The sequence below is a fragment of the Dryas octopetala genome, chromosome 2, assembly GCF_963921425.1.
Source record: "Dryas octopetala chromosome 2, drDryOcto1.1, whole genome shotgun sequence".
NCBI classification, from domain to species: domain Eukaryota; kingdom Viridiplantae; phylum Streptophyta; class Magnoliopsida; order Rosales; family Rosaceae; genus Dryas; species Dryas octopetala.
The window spans coordinates 4,951,089-4,972,600 of record NC_141367.1 but is presented as its reverse complement, the minus strand read 5'-3'; the positions used below and the strand labels follow the sequence as shown (position 1 = coordinate 4,972,600).

Sequence of the window (21,512 nt, the reverse complement as noted above, 5' to 3'; positions counted from 1 at the left end):
TGCTTGGTCAGCTGGAAAGACCCCCAGTTTTTAACCGTTAGTGGTTTTCTGGGTGAACAATCGTGTGGCTTGTTTGTGATTTGTTTCCTATGTGTTGCTGATTATTGATTCGAAAATATCTTCACAAGATCACACACCTCACTTTAGCATGTTAACTTAGACCATGAATGCTAAATGAAAGTTTGTTAAATCTGTCCACACACCACTTTAGTTGTTGATAGCACTGGGATGCCTACATTGATGGATCCTTTGAGTGCATAGGGTGTCACTTAATTCCCTGGTGTGTTCTGACTTGTGGTATTTACTGAAGTTGGTTTGATTTTACAAGTAAATCTGGAGTTTCAGATTTTAGTTACTGCATCGTCAGAGTTGTGTCTGTTTGACTAGTTCCTGAATGATCATATAAAATAAAAATTGGGGTCCGATCACTGAAAGTGAATTTAATCAAGTTAATTGAGTGAATAGATTACATAAATTAAACTTTTAATTGGTATCAGAGCGCTACTCTAAAAGCAAATAGAGAGGTCCTAGGGTACTGTTTGTTTTCTAGGTGTGTCTAGATGGAAAGAGATCGAGTCGCAGGGTCTTGCAACTCTCCTCCATTTTTTGATGGCAGCAACTACGCTGCTTGGAGAGAGAAATTTGAAATTTTCCTTGATGCCTATGACGAGTTGGCATATGAGTATCTCACTATTGAGTGGATTCCTCCCACACGAACTGTTGATGGGATTGAAACTCCTAAGCCTAGGTCCGAATGGTCTTTAGCCGAAGTCACGGCCTCTAGCTCCAACAAGAAGGCTAGAAATGCTATTGTCACTGCACTGTCTTCCTCACAATTTGCACACATACAACATTGTGTCACGGCTAGGCAAGCTTGGAACAAACTTAGGGTTGTTCATGAAGGGGACAAACAAGTTAGGTCACTTAAGCTTCAAATGGTACATGCCAAATTTGAAGAAATTAGGATGAAAGAGTCCGAGTCATTTTCCGAGTTCTATGAAAGGTTGGAAGCCCTCACAAATGAAGCCATGTCCCTAGGTAAACCCTATGAGGAGTCTACCATTGTCCAAAAGGTTCTTAGATCTCTACCTAAGAGATTTCAATCTAAGAAACATGCAATACAAGAAGTCCAAAATTTGGATGAACTCAAAATTGGTAAATTGGTAGGAAAGCTTAAAACTTTTGAGATGGAACTTGAAATGGATGAAAGGGACAGCAAGAAGTCAAAGGATATTGCTTTACAAAGTGTCAAAGAGATGAGTGAAAACTTGAGTGAAAAATCATCCATGTCCGATGATGAGGTTGCCCTTTTTGTCAAAAGATTTAGACGAATTCTTAGAAATAAAGGGAGAGAAGCTAGGACTAGTGGTAACAACTTTAAGGAGTTCAAATTCAAACCTCAAGGAGAGAATTCATTTGAGAGAAAACAAGAGAGGAAATCTAACTTTAAGGAAGGAAGAACAACCAAGAGAGATGTGAAATGTTACACTTGTGGTGGAATAGGTCACATAGCAATTGAATGTGCAAATAATAGAAAGAATTATTCTTCAAGTAAGAATAAAGCCATGAAAATCACTTGGAGTGATAGTGAGAGTGATGACTCAAATGATTGTGAGTCTTCTTCCGATATTGAGGGTGATGAAGTTGCATTTGTTGCATCAATCAAGGAGATTGAACAAGTTGATGGTGGGTCTGACTCAGAATCTGCTCCTGATGATGAGTCTTACACTGCATTTTGTGATAAGTATGACTTACTTTTCACCGAAACTCTTAGCATAAAGGAAGAAAATCAGAAACTAAAGAATGCTAAATTGAAATTGTGTGAGAAGATTGAGTCATTAGAGAGTGAATTAGAAAGTGTGGCTATCTTGAAACAAAATTTTGAGAGTCAAGTCAAAGTGCTCAAGGAGAGCAACATCTACTTTAAATCTTTGAATGAGAAACTTCAAAAAGAAGTACATGAAGCAAATGAGAGCATTGTTGAGCTCACCATTGGGGCTGAAAAGGTTGATAGGATGCTTAGGATTGGAAAGCATCATGGTGACAAGACCGGTTTGGGTTTTAGTGAAAATAGTCCTAGTATATCCAACACAAAGACCATTTTTGTCAAGTCAAAATCTGATCATGGTGTCAAAAAGGGTCTAGGTTTCATTGACATTGGTCAAAATGCATCTCATTCTAAGTCAAGTCAAGCTACATCAAGTGTCACAAAAATTGATTGTTCTACTTCACTTAGAAAAACAAAGTTTGTCCCGGTTTGTCATTATTGTCATGTCAAGGGTCACATTAGACCAAATTGCAACAAACTTAGAGGAAAGAAATCAAGTGAACCAAAGAGAAATATTTCTCTACAAGAGCAAGTGAACAATCTACTCAAAGAGGTAACCAAAATTGCCTTACTTGTCACCCCACTTCCTAAAAATAAGCCAAGTCCACATCAAAGATGGGTTGTGAAGAGCTCCACTAAATGTCTAGTAACCTTGAATGCTTTTTCAGCCACTAAGAGGAACATTTGGTACCTAGATAGTGGGTGTTCCAAACATATGACGGGAGATAAGGAGGTCTTTACCTCACTTGCTCCTTATGATGGTGGTAGTGTGACTTTTGGAGGAGGAGAGAAGTCGTATGTGAGTGGAAAAGGGGTTGTACACATTCCCGGTATACCCGAATTGAAAAATGTAAGATTTGTTGATAGGCTGAATTCTAATTTGCTTAGTATTAGCCAACTTTGTGATGAATGGGGTGGTGAAGTGTGTATGTCCAAGAGTGGATGTAGAATTGTTGACTCCCAAGGAAGGGAGATCTTGAATGCCCCTAGGTCTAGGGATGATTGTTATGTGTTTGATGACAATGTTGGAAAAATTGAGAATACTTGCAATAGAGCTATTGATGACACTAGCTCTCTTTGGCATCAAAGACTTGGTCACATTAATGTTCATGACCTTTACAAGTTGTCTAAGCATGAGGTTGTTAGAGGTCTACCAAAGATAGGAAAGCCCGAAACTTTTATTTGTGGTTCATGTCAAATGGGGAAACAAACCAAAGAACCACACAAAAAAGTCAAAGATATAGGCACCTCTAGGACACTTGAACTAATTCACTTGGATTTAGTTGGTCCTGTCCAAACCTTGTCAATAGGTGGAAAGAAATACATTCTAGTCATGGTAGATGATTTTTCTAGGTACACTTGGGTGTCATTTCTTAAGGACAAGTTGGAGACATTTCATCATTTTGTCAAGATTGTGAAACTGCTGAAAAGTGAAGGTATGTCAAGTCTGTCAACCTTGTCCAGAATTAGATCAGATCATGTAACTGAGTTTGAAAACTCTCAATTCGATCAGTTTTGTTGTCAAATGGGTATTAAACATGAATTCTCAGCTCCAATAACACCCCAACAAAATGGAATCGTTGAGAGAAAAAATAGGGTTTTGATTGAGATGGCAAGAGTGATGTTGAATAGCAAAAATCTTGCTAAAAATTTCTGGGCTGAGGCGGTAAACACAGCATGTTACATCATAAATAGAGTCTACCTTAGGCCGGGAACCAAAAAGACTCCCTATGAACTGTGGAAGGGTAGGAAACCTAAGGTTACACACTTTAAAGTGTTTGGGAGTGCATGTTACATCCTTAGGGATAGAGAACATTTGGGGAAATTTGATTCTAAGAGTGATGAGGGTCTGTTTTTAGGCTATTCATCCAACAGTAGAGCTTTCAGAGTTTTCAATTTGCGAACAAATTCTATGATGGAGTCCATAAATGTGAAAATAGATGATCATGATGCATCTATTGAAATGGCTGCAGATAAGGATGGATTGTTCCCTCAATCTGATCCTAAAGAGGATAATTTGGTTAAAAAAGAGTCCAAGTCAGGCAGTGATGAACTTACTGATGACTCAAAAATGGTTAGAGTTTGATAAGTCAGAGAGTGAACAAAATGACAAGACCTTGAGTGACAGATCTAAAAAACCAAGATGGGTGAGGTGTAACCATGGTGAAGATGTAATTCTAGGTTTTTTAGACCAGTCAGTTAGGACTAGAAAACAAATGGCAAATGAACTTGCTCATGTGTGCTATGTGTCCATTGTTGAACCTAAAAATGTCAAAGAAGCACTCAATCATGAGGAATGGGTGAGTGCAATGCATGAGGAATTAAACCAATTTGAGAGAAACCAAGTGTGGACTCTTGTAGAAAGACCAGCCAACACAAATGTCATTGGAACCAAATGGATCTTCAAAAATAAATCTGATGAATTTGGGAATGTAGTTAGAAACAAGGCTAGGCTTGTTGCTCAAGGGTACTCTCAATTAGAGGGTATTGATTTTGATGAGACTTTTGCACCCGTTGCTAGACTTGAGTCCGTTAGGTTACTTTGTGCCATTGCATGTCATCTTAAGTTCAAATTGTATCAAATGGATGTTAAAACAGCATTTTTAAATGGTTACTTGAATGAGTAAGTTTTTGTGGAATAACCAAAAGGTTTTGAGGATCCTCACATGAGAGATGGTGTTTATAAATTGAGGAAAGCCTTGTATGGGCTGAAGCAAGCTCCAAGAGCTTGGTATGAGAGACTCTCTCATCACTTGTTGTCCAATGGGTATCAAAGAGGGTCGGTTGACAAGACCCTATTTGTAAAAAGGTTAAAAAATGATGTCTTGATTGCTCAAGTTTATGTGGATGATATTGTCTTTGGTTCAACTTCAAATTTTCATGTTAAGAGATTCATTGATGTAATGTCTAGTGAATTTGAAATGAGTCTAGTTGGTGAAATGAATTTCTTTTTAGGGCTGCAAGTTAAGCAAGTAGATAGTGAGATATTTATCTCCCAATCTAAGTATGCTAGAAATTTGGTCAAAAAGTTTGGGCTTCAGTCTTCCAAAGTGGCTACTACTCCAATGAGTAAAAGCTCCAAACTTCATAGGGATCCAAGTGGTAAGCAAGTGGACCAAACCTTGTATAGAAGCATGATAGGAAGTCTCCTCTACCTCACAGCTAGTAGACCGGACATATCGTTTGTGGTAGGAGTGTGTGCTAGGTTCCAAAGTGATCCCAAAGAATCTCATTTGTTTGCAACAAAGAGGATCATCAAATATGTAAGTGGGACTCTTGACTATGGGTTGTGGTATACCCATGATACCAACACTAAATTGGTTGGATTTAGTGACTTTGATTGGGCCGGATGTAGTGATGATTTGAAAAGCACCTCGGGTGGTGCTTTCTATGTTGGGAATAACTTAGTGTCTTGGCATAGCAAGAAGCAGAATTTTGTCTCTTTGTCGACTGCTGAAGCTGAATACATAGCAGCAGGGAGTTGTTGTACACAACTCATTTGGATGAGACAAATGTTAGCCGATTATGGAATTGATGAGAAAAACCTTTCTTATCTATTGTGATAACATGAGTGCTATAGATATCTCCAAGAACCCGGTGCAACATACTCGAACCAAGCATATTGACATAAGACATCATTTCATTCGAGATCTTGTGGAGAGTGGAACTCTTACTTTGACTTTTGTTCCTTCCGAACAGCAACTTACAGACATCTTTACAAAGGCTTTAGAGAATCCAAAGCACATTAGTCTTCGGAAGTCAATTGGCATTTGTACACATGCATGATTCTTTGTAGTTAAATGTGCTTCATTGTTTAAGTTTCCTTTCTTTGGTTTAAGTAGTTTCGTTTTTTTTTTTTTATAATAACCATTTTGAAAGGTCTTAACATTGCTTGTCACACTCTCTTTGATATTCAAAAAGGTTCTTGCATCACATGTGTTATGTCAATAAGTATAATCCTTTCTTCTTGTCCAATGTTAGCTTTGAGATCTCTTTCTATTTAACACTTTGTCATGGTCAATCAAACTTGTTAAATACTTTTCAAAGACAATTTGTTTGAGGATGCAATTTAGTCCTTCAATATAATTCCTCATTTGTGACCCATCTTCAGCTAAACTTTCCTCATTTGAACAAATGTGCACCATACAAAAATATCAAAAAAAAAAAAAAAAGGAAGTGTGACCAAAGAAGTCACGGCCCTAGAGAGAAATAAGGTGTTTTTTTTATGGTGTTCTAGGGTAAAGAGTCGCAAAATTGGACCAAATCATTGCACTTAACTTGGGATGTGCCTAAACAAATGAAAATAATTTTCTCATAGCCATTGTCATGAGTTGAAAAACTTTGTTTTCAAGATTTGTTCCCAAATTAGAAATTCTCTTGAGTGGTCAAATTCTAATCTGTTTTTGTGGATGAAACTTATTCAACCTCTTTGATTGTCTTTGACATTGTTTTTCTAACTAGAACAAGTCTTGAATGCTAGCATTGACCTCCCTATATCCCAAATATGCTTATTTTCTTGCACAAAATTTGCAATCTTCATTTTCCATATCTATTAGAGTGTTGACTTTGGTGGTTAATTCTTTTCAATTGTGTTTGTTGTTTTGTCAAACTTTTTTTTGTCAAAAATAAAATTCCTGAAGCACATCTAACTCATAGATTTATTCCTTGTGTGTCATTGCTTCCAACTCTTCCAGGATTCCTCTATCTCTTTGTCAAACCACATGGCTGTTTTATGTTCCAGTACGCATTTTGTTCATTTTGTTTTATCTTCCAGGATTCCTCTAACAATCGTCAAATACAGTCAATTTCACAAAGCCATTCTGCACCTTGGATTACTGTTCATTAAAGGCTTTTCGGACATTTTTCTCATTTCTAGCAGCCCTTATAATCCACGCGCCCCTCTTTTCCTTCAAATCCCTAACATTTCAGAACCTTCATCTTCTCTTCTCTTCTCTTGCCGCGTTCCTCTCTCTCTCTCTCTCTTCCTCTCGCGATTCACCTTCCCTCTCACGACTCGGTCTGTGTTGCGACTCGGCCTGTATTCTTCTTCTCACGCTTCGCCTTGCCAAATCTCTTTCTGTCGCTTTTCTCACCATGTCGGGCTCCACCATCACCCCCTCTCGCAGCCGTCAACGACAATCCACGAGGGATGACTGTGAGGAGCGAGATTTCATCAATGGGCAGAATCGTTTTACAACTCGGTGGGCAAAGAGATTCTTTCGCGTTGTGTTTTCCCGATCTGTGGTCACAGAGCGCCATTATAGGTTAGAGGACTTCAACCTCCATCTCTTTCGTCAAGTCTTCTCCTTCTTCTGTGACTATCAAGTCTCCACCTTGAATGACCTCCCTCACACAGTCCCTTCCTACAACCTCACCATAGTTCAAGAATTTTATGCAAATTTCCCAAGTCGCATTGCCCGAACTGGGTTTAATGTCTATGTGCGCAACTGTGATGTTTATTTTCGGCCTAGTCAGATTTGTCAGGTTCTTGGATTAAAACAGTCTACCCACTCTGATTATCTGCAATATTTAGAACGTTCTAGTCATATACTGCTGCTCACTTCTAGGCCGTGGCCTATGTTAACCCTGCAGCCCCTTTAAAGGATGGTGTGTTACTAGAGAAGTCCGAATTCAAACCTTTTCACAAGTTTTTGTGGGATTTTGTGCGTCACAATATTATTCCTACCTCCCACAATTCGCACCCTTCTAAGGAGCAAATTCGCTTTCAGGTAAAGGGACAGTGCATCTACTTCTTGCAAGCCTAAATCGAGAGATATACCCTTGAGCCGATTCTTCAGAATTTTGCACCAAACGGGCTAAGTCGGCCATCGATACTTCTGGTTTGTGGCAATAGAATTGTTCATGGAAAATTCGCTCCATAGTTTGCCAATTTGGAACCGAGTTGACCGGCAAACTAACATACCTGGTGAAAGCAGCTCCAGTGAGTGAGTTGGGAAACATCTTAAGTTTTAGATTATCATTGTTAGCAGCTTCAGCACACTGGGCCGTGAATCAGCCTATGTGTTCAATAGATGATTAATAATCTTGACCGGAGAATAAGGTAAAATCAGGAACCCAAAAACCTCTTGGGTATTCCGTTTGGTCCACAAAGTCAGGGTAAGGTCTTCAGTATACCGGTTGGATTGTTCTTCTAGCCAGAGGTCCGTACATGTCTTGGACGACCATCTCGATCATATTCCTATCAATTCCCATCGGGGCTTGGCCGAGTCCTACCTGAATACCCCCAACAAAGTTGTTGACCGCTTGATGGTTGCCTCCTTGGTTTTGGGCCCAGCCATTATTTTGGCTGTTACCATTGCCCCCCAAACCTAAATGAACTCATGGTTGATTTGCCAAAGGTGACAGTCTATAGGGTTCAGGGATTTGCACTTGATTGGCCACGGGTGGATTCTGGCCCTGACCCCCTTGAAGAGCTTGGACAATGTGTTTCCGATTTGGGTACCCATACCAGCAATGTTGTTGGCTATCACATTATTAGTTCGTTCAATCCGGTCTAACATAGTGTTCACCTGGATAGCCACGGTTTGTAAATGAGTCTGGGTGACCCGACTTTCTTCCCTCACCAAGTCGATGAGTTGTGGGACATCCTCTATAGTAGCCGGATTCGGCTTGAGTAGAGGGTCGATTTTCTCTGGTACATCTTCAATTGTAACTTCACCATATGATCCATCCTGATTCTTTTGGTCCACTCCTTAGTCCACAAAGGTCGAAACGTGATCGTTCCCGCTTTGTTGGCCAACTTGATGCCTTTTTCCAAAATCGAGGTTGGGATGATTGCTTGGATTCACAGCACCGATCATCTTGCCAGGGGGTTGGTTGCTTGGGTTGGCTTGATTCTTTGTCATTGGATCACGATAAGGAACCGGGTTACGGTAAGGATTCTCCTGATCACGATTTGGAAAGGCACGAGTATTAGCAACCATGCAACGTTAGCAAAGACAACAAATATGGGGTCCCACCGGGCGTGCCAAAAATATTTTCACTCGTTTTTAGCCAAAGTTAGCCAAAAGCAACACTTTGGTCCGTTTTTCGTGTAAGTGCGGGGTGGGCCACCGTCAAGCCAAGTTTTGGCTCGATCGGAATGTAATAGTGATTGGATTGAGTAACTGCGCCTAAATTGATTCTTATCAAGCGATTGATCGGCCAAGTTAGGAACCACTCTTGGCCTTGGTTCTTTTCTAGCCTCGGGGACAAGGCTCTTAAAGGTCTAGTCGGAATCGGAATTCGACCCACTAGTTGGCCTCCTTAGAATTACGTGATTGAACTCGTGCACAAAGTGGTGCAAGTGCCCAAGCAAAACAAAGAAACTATGGATAACAAAAATATAATGAAACTCAATACGATCTTGACCAACTAAGTTAGCTTAAATATTCAAAGAAATAATGAAAATAGCAGACATTAGATTGAGGGCGAATGAAAGAAAAATTGTATTAAAGTTGAAGTAAGGACAAATAAAGTTGCATGAAAAGTAAAGAACAAAACTAAATCAATAACACAAGCCTTTGGGAAAGATAATGGCAGAGCTACAAACCTAGTGAACTAGCTAGAACTATTGAAAACCTAAAAGCGCCTTGAACGGTAGCAACTAAGTAAAATCGAAAGCAAAAGAACTTTGAGAGATTCTTGAGAGCTTGAGAAGTTTGTGAGTTGATTGTTGTGTGTTGAATGTCCTTTCTTTTTTTTTCTGAATGCGTCTATATATAAGGGTTAGGATAGCAATGGGTCATTACTTGGCTCGGAATTCCCTCTTGAATTTAGGATTCGACTGGATTCTTCCTTGATCACCACGTGATCTTGAGCATTAATGGTAGAATCCTTTCCAACTTTGAACTCTTTACTTGGATGGAATTCTAGCTTAAGAAAAACTTCTTGGTGGATGAGAAATCCTTATGTGACTTGGGTAGAGCCATTATTGGCTAAGAAATTTCATCAAGAAGCTTTCGGGCTTGATTGAACTCTTTGAGGCTTTAAGCTTAATAAAAATTTGGCCCAAATATTGAGACCTAAGCTTAATTAAAAAATTAAAATAAAATGAAACGACCCAGCTTCAAAACTAGGCTGGAATCACCCCTTTTATTTTTTTTATACCCAGTAATAAAACTGCCCAGCCCATTTTTATCTTTGATCAGGCCGATTTTGTTATTTTAAATATATAACCCGGCCTCAAATTAGGCCGGGATTATTCTTTTATTTGATACAACATAATGGATTGAGTCACTCAATAAAATATTTTGGTCTTTCACTCACACAAGTTGAGCCACTTTCATGATCCCTTGCCAAAATCCGGCCTCCTCTAGGCTTTTGTAGCCACTTCACAAAATATTTTCGCCCAACCTCTTGTAGGCATTTTCTCCCGACCTCATATAAGCCATTTCTTCCGGCCTCATGTATTGGGCGGACAACACTTCTGAAACCAAGGGCAGGGTAGCCCGGATAGATTTTAATTGATCACTTTCATCATGCTCACAAGGTTGGGTGATCAACATAGATGATATTTGGGCGAAATAATCATGAAAAGAGATTGGACGATCAAAACTTAAAAAATAGAGAAAGAAAGTTGGTCGGGCTATGTAGAAGGTATTTGGGTGTGAAAAATGATAGAGTAATTGGGCGGATGAAAATAATGGGAAAAAAGCAATTCAGGCCAATCATAGGATATTTTATGGGTGGAAGTAGCCTGGATAGCTTAAAAGGAATTTTAGTAGAAAAGGAGAGGAGAGAGGCTGGACAAAATAGGAAGAAGGAGGCCGGACAAAACAAGAAGAATGAGGTTGGACAAAATATTTATAGGCTTTGGGTGGCCAACTTCCATGTCTATTTTTCAAAATAATCTGGGCCCACTTAAAAGTAAAAACCATTTTTTGGTCTTTAAAACATGTATTTGGCTAGGCATAATATATATACTTATATATACATATAAATATATATATATTTGACTAACCCGTAGCTAGCAATACATACCTTTACATATGTAGCTATAGTGAACAACCACCTTTTTGGTGCTATGTATATATATATATAGCATATACAAATGCAAAACTTATACCTGAATACCACTTGCTGGCAATCTTTTTGTTTTCTTTAAAATTCAAACCGCCCTTGCAACAAAGACATTCTACTGCTTATGCCCACTTGATCACTTAGTTGTTCCCAACTATCCTTTTATTTTTGAACAACCCATGGCCTTGCTTAAGTCACACTAACGAAAAGAAATAACCCAGCCTTATTATCTAATACAATAATGCTAGTTATCCCACATTTTTTTTTCCACATTTGTATCCCACTTGATGTGTCATTACTTTACTGGAAGGATATTTCCTTTTTCTTTTTTAGGTTTTATTTTTTAATTTTTAGTATCGAATGTATGAATGCCATGTAAGATGGTATGAAATTGTGGTATAAAAATGTGGTAAGTGTAGCATTACTGTATCTAATACTCACCCATCCAAAGCTCACCTGACTACCTCATTCCTACTGACCAAACCATCCCCTCAAAAGCTCCTCAAACAGCCCAGACCTCTTGCATGCCATTTCAACCAACGACAGCAAGTTGCACCCAGCCTAAGACACTAGGCTCTTATTTTCTCACTTCAAACCAAACACCCAACTGCTATTTGATTGTCCTCTTGTGATTTTGGGACCCCATAGCAGCCCCCTTTGAGCTCTCTTAGTTCAAAGAAAACAACGCATACCAAGTGTTCGATTTTATTCCTCACCTAGGCCTCCTTGTTGGAAACTCAATTAAATAATGTAGGCCGGCTTCTTTATTTTACTCATTCTCTTCTCTGATCATCTTGCCATGGTAAATGCAAATTTATGGCCTAAACAATTACGAACATACAAGCCTAGCTACGGTACTGCAGGCACATCAACAAGTAGTGACGAACGGCAACTGTGGATATATATATATATATATATATATATATTTGCAATGTTTAAGAATCAAGGAAGGGTAGTTTTGTGAGGTGGGGTGAGGGAAATAGGGAGGGGTGTGTCCTTGGGGAGGGATGGGATGGTGGGCAATGTGGACTTAGGTTTCTCAGGGAGATGGGGCAGAGGTGGAAAATTTGGGACATGAGGTACTGCTGGCAATTCAGGCTTTGGCAACGGTGGCAACTCAGGCTTTGGCAAAGTTGGGAAATTAGGAAGTGGCAGAAATTCAGGCTTCGGAAGGTCAGGGAAGGTTGGGACATGGGGTATTTCAATCAACTTCAGTCCTTCAGGTTTTGGTGAAGTTGGGACATGGGGTACTTGTGGCAGCTCAGGCTTTGGGAATGTTGGCAGCTCAGGCTTTGGAATTGTTGGCAGCTCAGGCTTAGGTAATGGTGGCAGCTCAGGCTTCGGCAATGATGGCAGCTCCGGCTTTGGCAAAGTTGGAAAATTGGGAAGTGGTACGTGGAAGCTCCGGCTTTTGCAAGGGAGCTTCCAGAAGATGGCGAACTCCCGCCACCATTGTTTTGCTGCTCATAAAGGACAAAGTAAAAAGAAAAAGTGGGAAGACAAAGGCCGGGAGGCGATGATAGGCCATGTTTAATTGGAGCTAATACTTCTAAAGCTGGATATGTAGGAGGAATGAAATTAAGTTGTAGTTCTTGCAAGGGTTATAACTTGTGATTTTGTTTGGGTATCAAAACAAGCATTTATAGATAGAGGAATGATAAGAGACGTGGAAAGGTTAAATGGGTCAAAGTCATATTGGTGTTGTTAGGCTTAGATCGATACTCTCACATAGGTTACCAACTTATAATTAATATTTATTTGTTGCAGACAAATCAAGCCAACCCCAACAAGGTTTGACTTGTGTTCTGAGCTAGGGAGATAGATGAAGAGGTTAACCAATAACCAACAAGCAAAACTCTTTTTCCCAACCATATATACATGATGCATATATGGATGGCCAGATCACCAACCTGCTACATATACCAAACTCTATATAAACCCAACCCTTGATTTTGTTTCATATATCACTTACCCAATTTAGCTATTCCTTTGAACATACAAATAAACTCAAGCTGTGATATGGCTTCATTCAAGTACAATATGACCATGGCTTTCCTGCAGCTTGGCTTCATGTTTTTGAGCATCCAAGTTAGTGTAGCAGCGCGTCATCTTCTACAAACGACATCGCTTCCACCACTTCCATCTATGCCAAGTTTACCAAGTCTCCCAACTATCCCAACTCTGCCACAACCATCTTTCCCGAAGCCCTCACCACTCCCTCCACTTCCTACCTTCCCTACCCAGCCCTCAAGCACCATCCCAAAGGTCACATTGCCTCCTCTTCCTGCAACTTCACTACCAACTATCCCTTCATTCCCTTCATTCCCTTCATTTCCTTCAATCCCAACCACAATTCCCTCTATCCCATTCCTCACCCCACCTCCTGCAGCAACCACCAGCCCTTGAGAACATCAATGTTGATCTTTGTTTCCTTTTGGAGTTGTTTGTGTCAAGTTTCACTTCTGTGGATTGCTAGCGCTTTTAATTATTTTTACTTTCATTTATGCTTTTTATCTGTTTCAGTTTGTTCTAGTCTTATTCACGTTATTGTGAGTGGTGTTAATGAACTCACTTAAATATGTTTGTTTTGAGTGGGAGACTCTATTATATATGGATCACATACTAATATATTGGACTTCGACTGTTTCTATTCAAATGGAATTAACTTCAATTGGAAGTGCTTTTTATTTTCTTTAGTTAAAAAAGAGTACGTAGACAGGTAAAAATTAGAGCATTTAACTTAAAATAACTTATCATGTATAATTATTTACATAACTGAAATAAAGGTATACAAAAAATTGATTACATACATAGAGAAATAATAAAAATATATATAGAAAACAGATATCTAATTAAATAATTAAATTAATTGAATATAATTGCTCCTAGATCATCCAAATCCTTGCAACAACACTACAAATGGAGACCGAAGCTTAAATTATACTCATCATGTGCTGTGAAAGCAGGTTGCATTGCTTAATCATGAAATTTAAGCTGGAATTGAGCTCATCGACCAGTTCAGTCCCATGTCTTCCATTACTCCAAATCCAATGTCAGTGGGTTGAATAAAGTCCGAGTACTCATCATAAATTGATTGGAAAAGTTTAGTAACAACGCTCGAACTATTATTTAAGTTCACTTTCGTTAGACAAATAATTTGGCTCTTAGCTCTCCCTCGTCTTTTAATTTTTTCTACTATGCCTCCTACCGTAAGATGTTTTTAATAATCCGTTAAGTTTATGGGCATTTTCGTTTATTCACTCTATTTGGCCCATTTAAATTTGGGTAACTCAAACAAAAAAAAATGCAAAGAGAACCTTAAGAGAATAAGAAATAAGAAAGGAACAAAATTTCGTTTTTTGGGGTATGAAAATTTTAACACGTATTCGTCAAGATTTCGCCGAAATTTCATAAATTTCGCTCACTTACCACTCCTCTCTCTGTCTTCTCTTTTTCGTCTCCGTCTTTGTCTTCGGCAAAATAAAATTGTAATAAAATAGTTCAAACCCAGCCAACTAAAAATGAAAATAAACCCAGCCAACTCTTCCGGCCAGATCTCGGCAGCCCAAGAGAGAGAGAAGATCGAGATCGGGGAGGAGAGGAGGAAGAGAGGGAGATCGGGGAGGGAGAGGAGAAGGAGGAAGGAGGAAGAGATGCGACTGGGTAGGGAGAGAGAAATGAGAGGGAAGAAGAGAGAGTCACGGCCGGAAGGAAAAGGAAGGAAAGGAAAAAAAAAAAAAAAAGGTTAAGGGTTGATTAGGGTTTGGAGCCTTTGGGCAATTGAAATTAAAAAAAAGGTTTGAGGTTTCGTTTAGTTGTTTTTAAACCCTAAACCCTAATATATTTCTATATAAAAAATAATTAAAAATACCCTAAAGGGCCTAAACCCTAATATCTTATATTATATCATAAACAATATAGAGTATAAATTATAGAGTATATAGAGTTTAGTATATAGATTATAGAGTATAAAGAGTATTATGGTATATAGAGTATATAGGATTTAGTGTATAGATTATAGAGTATAAAGAGTATTAGGGTATATAGAGTATATATGATTTAGTGTATAGATTATACTAATTATATTTATTCATTGTACTAATTTTATTTAACAGTATTTGCCTCCAGCGCGCATTATATTTATCTTATATAACATGAAACCTACTATATAATTAGGTTTCTTCAATTTTTTTTATCAATGTAGTAGATAATATGTTAAATAAACATATGGTAAAGTTTCATTCAAAATTTCCGTATTTTGATAGCAATTTTTATCGTTTCTATCTAATCTTTGTCGAAATTTAAAATTTATCGAAATTTTCATCGAAAGTTCTGCAAAATCCGAATTTTTACTCCTTGGAAATAAGAAAGACAATTATTTGGTGAGCCATGTCCAAGGCTCTCTGTTCGTTGGAAGAACACAACAACATGGAGTAAAGATTTTCAGGTTTCAATGAGGAAGAGAGAGAGAGAGAAAAAAAAAATAAAGATGAAGAGGGTTTTCACGTTCGGAAAAAGAAATAGAATAAAGTCGAGATTTTTATGAGATGGAGGATTTTCACTTGTCAAAGAGTTAACAAGGACAGTACAGTAGATGTTTTCTTTTTTCTTTTTCTTTTTTTTTTCAAAAATTAATATTTTCATTGGATCAACTCTAATAAAGTGGAAGGATTGAGATTAGAGGTAGGTCGAAGAATAAAGATGATAGCAAAAAAAAAAAATCGAGAGGATCCAAACCCAGTTGGTATACTTTTTACATGGTTGTAATTTATTTTTATTTTTTTGAGAAAGCAATAAAATTACATTAAAATAGCCAAAAAGGCATAGAAAATACAAAGTTATGGCAAGAAGCCCTACAATAATCGGGCTAACAAGCTAAACATTTACAACAAAATAAGAGTCTGATCTCATAACATCGACATCGGGCAGATACTAAAGCCGCCAAACGGAGCCAGTGAGTCACCGTAGAAATTAGCAAACGTATTAGTCGCGTTTGGGTCCACAATCCAACCAACATCTCTAAATAGAGTCTGGCAGTAGATCAAGGTGGCAGATTGGGTAGTAATAATCGACAAGACCGATAGCAGCGAGCATAGTGACATCTCTATTCCTTGCGATGAGAACCAGAGACAAACTGGAAGAAAGATCTCCAGAGAACAAAACTACTACAAAATGCGTCATTTTTGGCGGACAGTGCTGGCCGATTAGCCCTGTTCGACAAGAATGCTAAATAATTCCTGGCAGACACATAAAACCGCCAGGATATATTCCTCATATGTGGCGGATTAAACCGCCACGATTTCACATATGTGGCGGTTATATCCGCTAGGATTAAATAAGCGGGAAAATTCCCGCCTTCAGAAGCTACGTTGACGGTCGAAATCAATCATGTCGGATTGGACCGCCATCATATTTAATCCTGGCGGTTTGGACCGCCAGGATTTCTCTAACCTAATTAAAGTGTGTAGCCTCCCCTTCTTCCCTTTCATTTATCTTCTTCTTCGCGATTTTTTTCTCCTTCGCTGCCTGTAAGTGAGCAACTGTAAGATTTTTTATTTTTTTTTTCTTCTTTTCTTCTTCTTCCCTTCTTCTTCTTCTTCATAATATCTTCTTATTTTTATTTATTTTGTTGGATCCTCTTCTTTTTAAGTGCGGCCTTTGGAACTTTGTTGGGGTTTGATTTGGGTCTTCCTTCGTTTGAACACGATTTCAAGTTGATTTTTGGTATTTTTGTGTTGATTTTGGGTCTGATTTTGGTGCAGATTGGTTGATTGTTAAGCTTTAGGAACTCGATTGTAGCTAGATTGGGTGTGATCTGATTGCTCCTAGGTTGATTTTTCATTTCAAATAGATCTGATTTTGGGTTTCAGATTTAAGATTTTGGGTTTCAAATAGATCTGATTTTGGGTTTCATTTCGTCTTTATTTCAGGTTCGATCGGTAATGGTGTAACAAAGATCGATTGGTGTTTGATTTTGTGTATCCTTTGATTTTTAGGTTGATTTTTCAGTTTAGCCTTTGATCGATTTGGGTCTGATTTTTTGTGTTTGATTTGGATCTAAACTATGATTTTTTGTGTTTTATTTTGCAGGCCAACCTTTTGGTGCAGCAAGGTTTGGGTGGAGATTTTGATTTGGCAACAAGGTTTTTCTCTGTCTTGGATATTTGTTTTTGTGGTTGTATGTTGATGTGTTGTAGTTAAAAATTTGTTAGAGCTAGAAATATGTTAAAATTTCTTACATATGTTAAAAATTATTTATGCTTAATTTAATTGATATATATGTACGTATATGTTAGATTTGTGTTTATTTTGTCATATATTGCATGTTAGTGTTAATTAATATATTATTGGGGTAGTATGAAAAAGATTAATTATTTAGCTAACAAACTATTTAACTTTAAAAATTCATGTATCAACCGTAAAAGTAAAAATTATAAGAGAAATTAATTTATTAATTTGTTCCTCCTAATTTGTGAATTTAATTTATTAATTTGTTCCACCTAATTTGTGAATTTAATTTATTAATTTGTTTTTCCTAATTTATTAATTTGCTCCTCCTAATATATTGAATTTTTTTTGAATTTAATCTAATAGGTATGGATAGATACGCCTACATGATAGGGATTGAAAGATTGTAAGCATCAGGATCTAGAGTTTTAATATAAGAGTCGTGTAATATCTTGTGATTATTAGGAGGTAAAGCATGGATAGGATGAGTTGGTTGACGATACCACGACAGTTAGAGACATACGTAGATGGAATCAATTTGTTTTTGGATCAAGCGGCTGCGAATGGTGTTGGCCGGGCTAGATAAGTTCAAATGTCCTTGTAAAAAATGTTGCAATCGATATATCTTTGGAAGACAAACTATTTTGGATCATCTTGTTTGGCATGATATGGATAAAGATTATAAAAAATCTTGGTGGAGTCATCATGGGGAGCCTAACATTGGAGAGCCAAATTTAAGGATGATAGAAGATGATGTAGGAGGAGAGATGGATGGTATGCATGATTTTCTTAATGACATATTTGTTCAACCAATAATAGAAGAAGAGGTTGGGTCGTCGACACAACCTCCTATTGTGGATGGGCATCCAGCAGAGGTTGAAAGTTTTTCAAGTTGCTTGAAGAGGCAGATCAAGAGTTGTATCTTAGTTGTAAAGAGTTTAAGAAATTGGAGGCCGTTGTAAAATTGTACCAAATCAAGTGTTTAGGAAGTTTGACGGACAGTTTATTCACTACGTTACTAGAATTGGTAAAAAGAATGTTGTCTGATGGCAAAAAGAACTTATAAATGAGTCGGGTCTCACGTATGAGAAGATTGATGCATGTCCTAATGATTGCATGATATATTGGAAAGAAACCTCAAAATTGACTGCATGTTCGGTGTGTGGCAAATTAAGATATAAAGATAACGAGGAAGAGGATACTTCTAGAAAGAAAGTCTCAGCTAAGGTTATGTGGTACTTCCCTCTAAAATCGAGATTGAAGAGGTTTTATATGTCGAAGCATATTTCTGAACATATGAGGTGACATGCAACTAAATGTCCCAAGGATGAGTTTATGAGGCATCCATCAAAGGCTCCGGCATGGAAGCATTTAGATACTCTGTACCCTGAGTTTGCGCCAGAAATTCGAAATGTGTGTATAGGGCTGGCAAGTGATGAATTTAATCCTTTTGGCCATATGAGCAATGCCCATAGCACATGGCCTGTGATGCTTTCTGTTTACAATTTGCCTCCATAGATGTGTATGAAGCAACCAAATTTATTATTGTCCCTGTTGATTCCAGGACCGAGAAGTCTCGGAAATGACATTGATGTGTATTTGTGACCATTAATTGATGAGTTGAATGAGTTATGGGATGTAGGCACTACCACGTATATGGACCACTAGTGATTTTCCAGCTTATGGAATGTTGTCTGGATGAAGTACTAAGGGATATAAAGCATATATGTCCGCATTGCATAGATGATAATGTATCTGAATATTTGCCTGTGAGTTGTAAGATTTGTTATTTGGGGCATCGAAGATTTTTACCAATTGGACATAGGTTTCGAAGGGAACAAGCAGCGTTTAATGGTCATCGAGAGAATCGTCAGGCATGCATCAACACAATTGAATATATGGGTTAGAATGCCTTGAACAACTATCTAGTTTGAGGTTCACTTTTGGAAAATATAACAAAAATGCTCCTGCTGGACAAAGAAGACGAATGCCTTCGATTTCTAGAAGTAATAACGGTCAATGGAGAAAGAAAAGCATATTTTTTGAAATACCCTATTAGTGGCATCTTTTGATCAGACACAATCTCGATGTTATGCATATTGAAAAAAATGTATGTGATAATGTGGTTGGAACATTGTTGGATATTGCGAAGAGAACAAAGGATGGATTGGCTGCATGTGCAGATCTTGAAGTCTTGAATATAAGACATAGCCAACACCCTCGCAGAGAAGGAGATAGAACATTTTTGCCCCCGGCAATATTCACATTGAACAAAGAAGAAAAAACCTCATTTTGCAAAGTGTTGTCTACTATTCGGGTTCCTGATGGATATTCAGCAAATTTTTTTCGTTGTGTGAATGTGAATGAGAGAAAAATAAATGGGTTGAAAAGTTACGATTGCCATGTTTTAATGCAACAATTACTCCCGCTTGCGATACGTGGTTTGTTACCCAACTCTGTCACTATGGTTTTACTAGAGTTGAGTGCAATCTTTAGACAGTTGTGTAGTAAGAAGGAATCTGAGGCAGCATTCAAACAACTTACTCTAGAATTGCATTGACCTTATGTCAAATGGAGAAGATATTCCCTCCTTCATTTTTTGATGTCATGGTGCATCTCCCAATTCACTTGGCAAATGAAGCTGCTATTGCAGGACCAGTTCAATATAGATGGATGTATCCCATTGAACGGTAATGATAATTTCTTTATGCTTAATTTGCATTTATCATAGTTTTGATTCCCTATCATGTTAAATATTGAAGGTATTTGCAAACACTGAAGCGGTATGTCCGAAATAAAAGTCGTCCTGAAGGTTCTATTGCTGAAGGGTATTTGGTTGATGAATGTTTATCTTTCTGTTTCATGTACCTTAGAGATGTTAATACTCGTCGTAATCGTAAGGGTCGAAATGCAGATGGTATTGGACGTGGAGTATCTGGTGGGTTGTCAATTTTTGACTCCAAACCAATATTTAGGTTCAGGTGAAATTGTGGAGCTTGATCTAAATGATAGGAATCGATGCCACAGATACATTCTAGATAATTGTGATGAAGTAATCCCATTTAGAAGGCAACATGAGGACTTCTTGAGAGATAAACATCGAAGGGAAAGGTTTATTAGGCGACAAATCATGGAGTTAAGCAAGAAGGAATTTCCTGAATGGTTCAAGAAACATGTATCCAATTACTAAGTTTGCATCTTAATTTTTTTCATGTATGTAATATTAACTTCTACCTCATGTTTAATTTTCACAGATTAATGCAAGATATTATGCTAATGATCGATTGATATCCGATGACTTGCATTGGCTAGCTAATCCTCCTCGTACACTTGTGACTAGATATAAAAGCTACATTATTAATGGTTTCAGATTTCGAATAAAATCGATGGATGATAAGCATAAGAATCAGAATTGCGGTGTATTTGTACTTGCAAATATTCCAGGTGGTGTTGGGCAAGTTAATTGCTATGGCGTTGTCACATATATGTTTCTGGTTAGATATTGTGGTTCTACTGAGGCAGAAGATATGGGTCGTTGTGTGATGTTGTTTAAGTGTGATTGGGTTGATAGTGGAAGTCCTAGGGGTATGAAGACGGATCGAAATGGTTTTACCTCGGTGAACTTCAATCGATTGGGATTTAAGGATGACCCTTTTATACTAGCTTCACAAACAATACAAGTATTTTATGTTGCAAAATCAAATGAAACAAATTGGCATGTAGTGGTCCGAACGCATTCGAGGGATTTTTTTGATGTATTAGAGGATAAAGATACAATTGATGATTATGCCATACCAAATTTGGATGATCGAGTACTTGACAATGAGGATATGCAAACAAGGGTTGGCGTGGAAGAGACACTTTTTGATGAAGCATTACCTTTGCCCACTGAGCTTGGCGTGGTTAATTCAATTGTTGACGATGACCTTGATGATGATATGGAGGCTTAAATTAGTTTTTTTTTTTTGTTGTGTTGCTATGTAATTAAGAACTCTTATGTAATATTTTTTTAATAGTGGATTTTTTTTTTGTGCTGGACTAGGTCCCATGGTTTTTACCTTTCGAGGGTTTTCCACGTTGAAATATATTTGTGTATCGATTTATTAGTTTTATAGCAATTTAATTTTCTTATCATAATTAATATTTATATAGTATATATGTATTTTGTGGTGTACATATCTATATACATGGTTAATTATAATTTATTTAGATGAATGATAATGGAGAACATATGGATGAGCACCACAATGGTAAGATATAGTTTGGTTATATAAATTTATTTTATTATTTACAATATTTTTTTCATTCATATATATTAATTTTTATTAATATGTAGTAATGCCCTAAAGAAAAAGACGTGGTCCCAGAAAGATTAAGTGAGCTGGTAAAGATCATAAGGGCAAAGAGTATTGTGAATTTAGTGCGAGCGGGAAGT

At 37.6% G+C, this 21,512-nt stretch overlaps 1 protein-coding gene and 1 pseudogene across 1 annotated transcript; one reads left to right on the top strand and one right to left on the bottom strand.

Annotated features, from left to right (window-relative positions):
* Window positions 1-11,791: 11,791 nt before the first annotated feature.
* LOC147292644 (uncharacterized) lies at window positions 11,792-12,377 on the bottom strand (annotated as a pseudogene).
* Window positions 12,378-17,552: 5,175 nt separating this feature from the next.
* Window positions 17,553-21,027, top strand: LOC147292643 (uncharacterized). Its single transcript, XM_086230900.1, has 3 exons — window positions 17,553-19,767; window positions 19,840-20,252; window positions 20,332-21,027. The coding sequence occupies exons 2-3, from the start codon at window positions 19,863-19,865 to the stop codon at window positions 21,025-21,027; spliced, it is 1,086 nt and encodes a 361-aa protein (XP_086087026.1). The 5' UTR covers window positions 17,553-19,767; window positions 19,840-19,862.
* The last annotated feature ends 485 nt before the right edge of the window (window positions 21,028-21,512 follow it).

Excerpts from the sequence above, each read along its gene's own strand:
- LOC147292643 (XM_086230900.1), top strand. The coding sequence starts at position 19,863 with ATGTCCGAAATAAAAGTCGTCCTGAAGGTTCTATTGCTGAAGGGTATT. Across the intron at positions 20,253-20,331 it reads CTGAATGGTTCAAGAAACAT|ATTAATGCAAGATATTATGC; the intron begins GTATCCAATTAC and ends TAATTTTCACAG.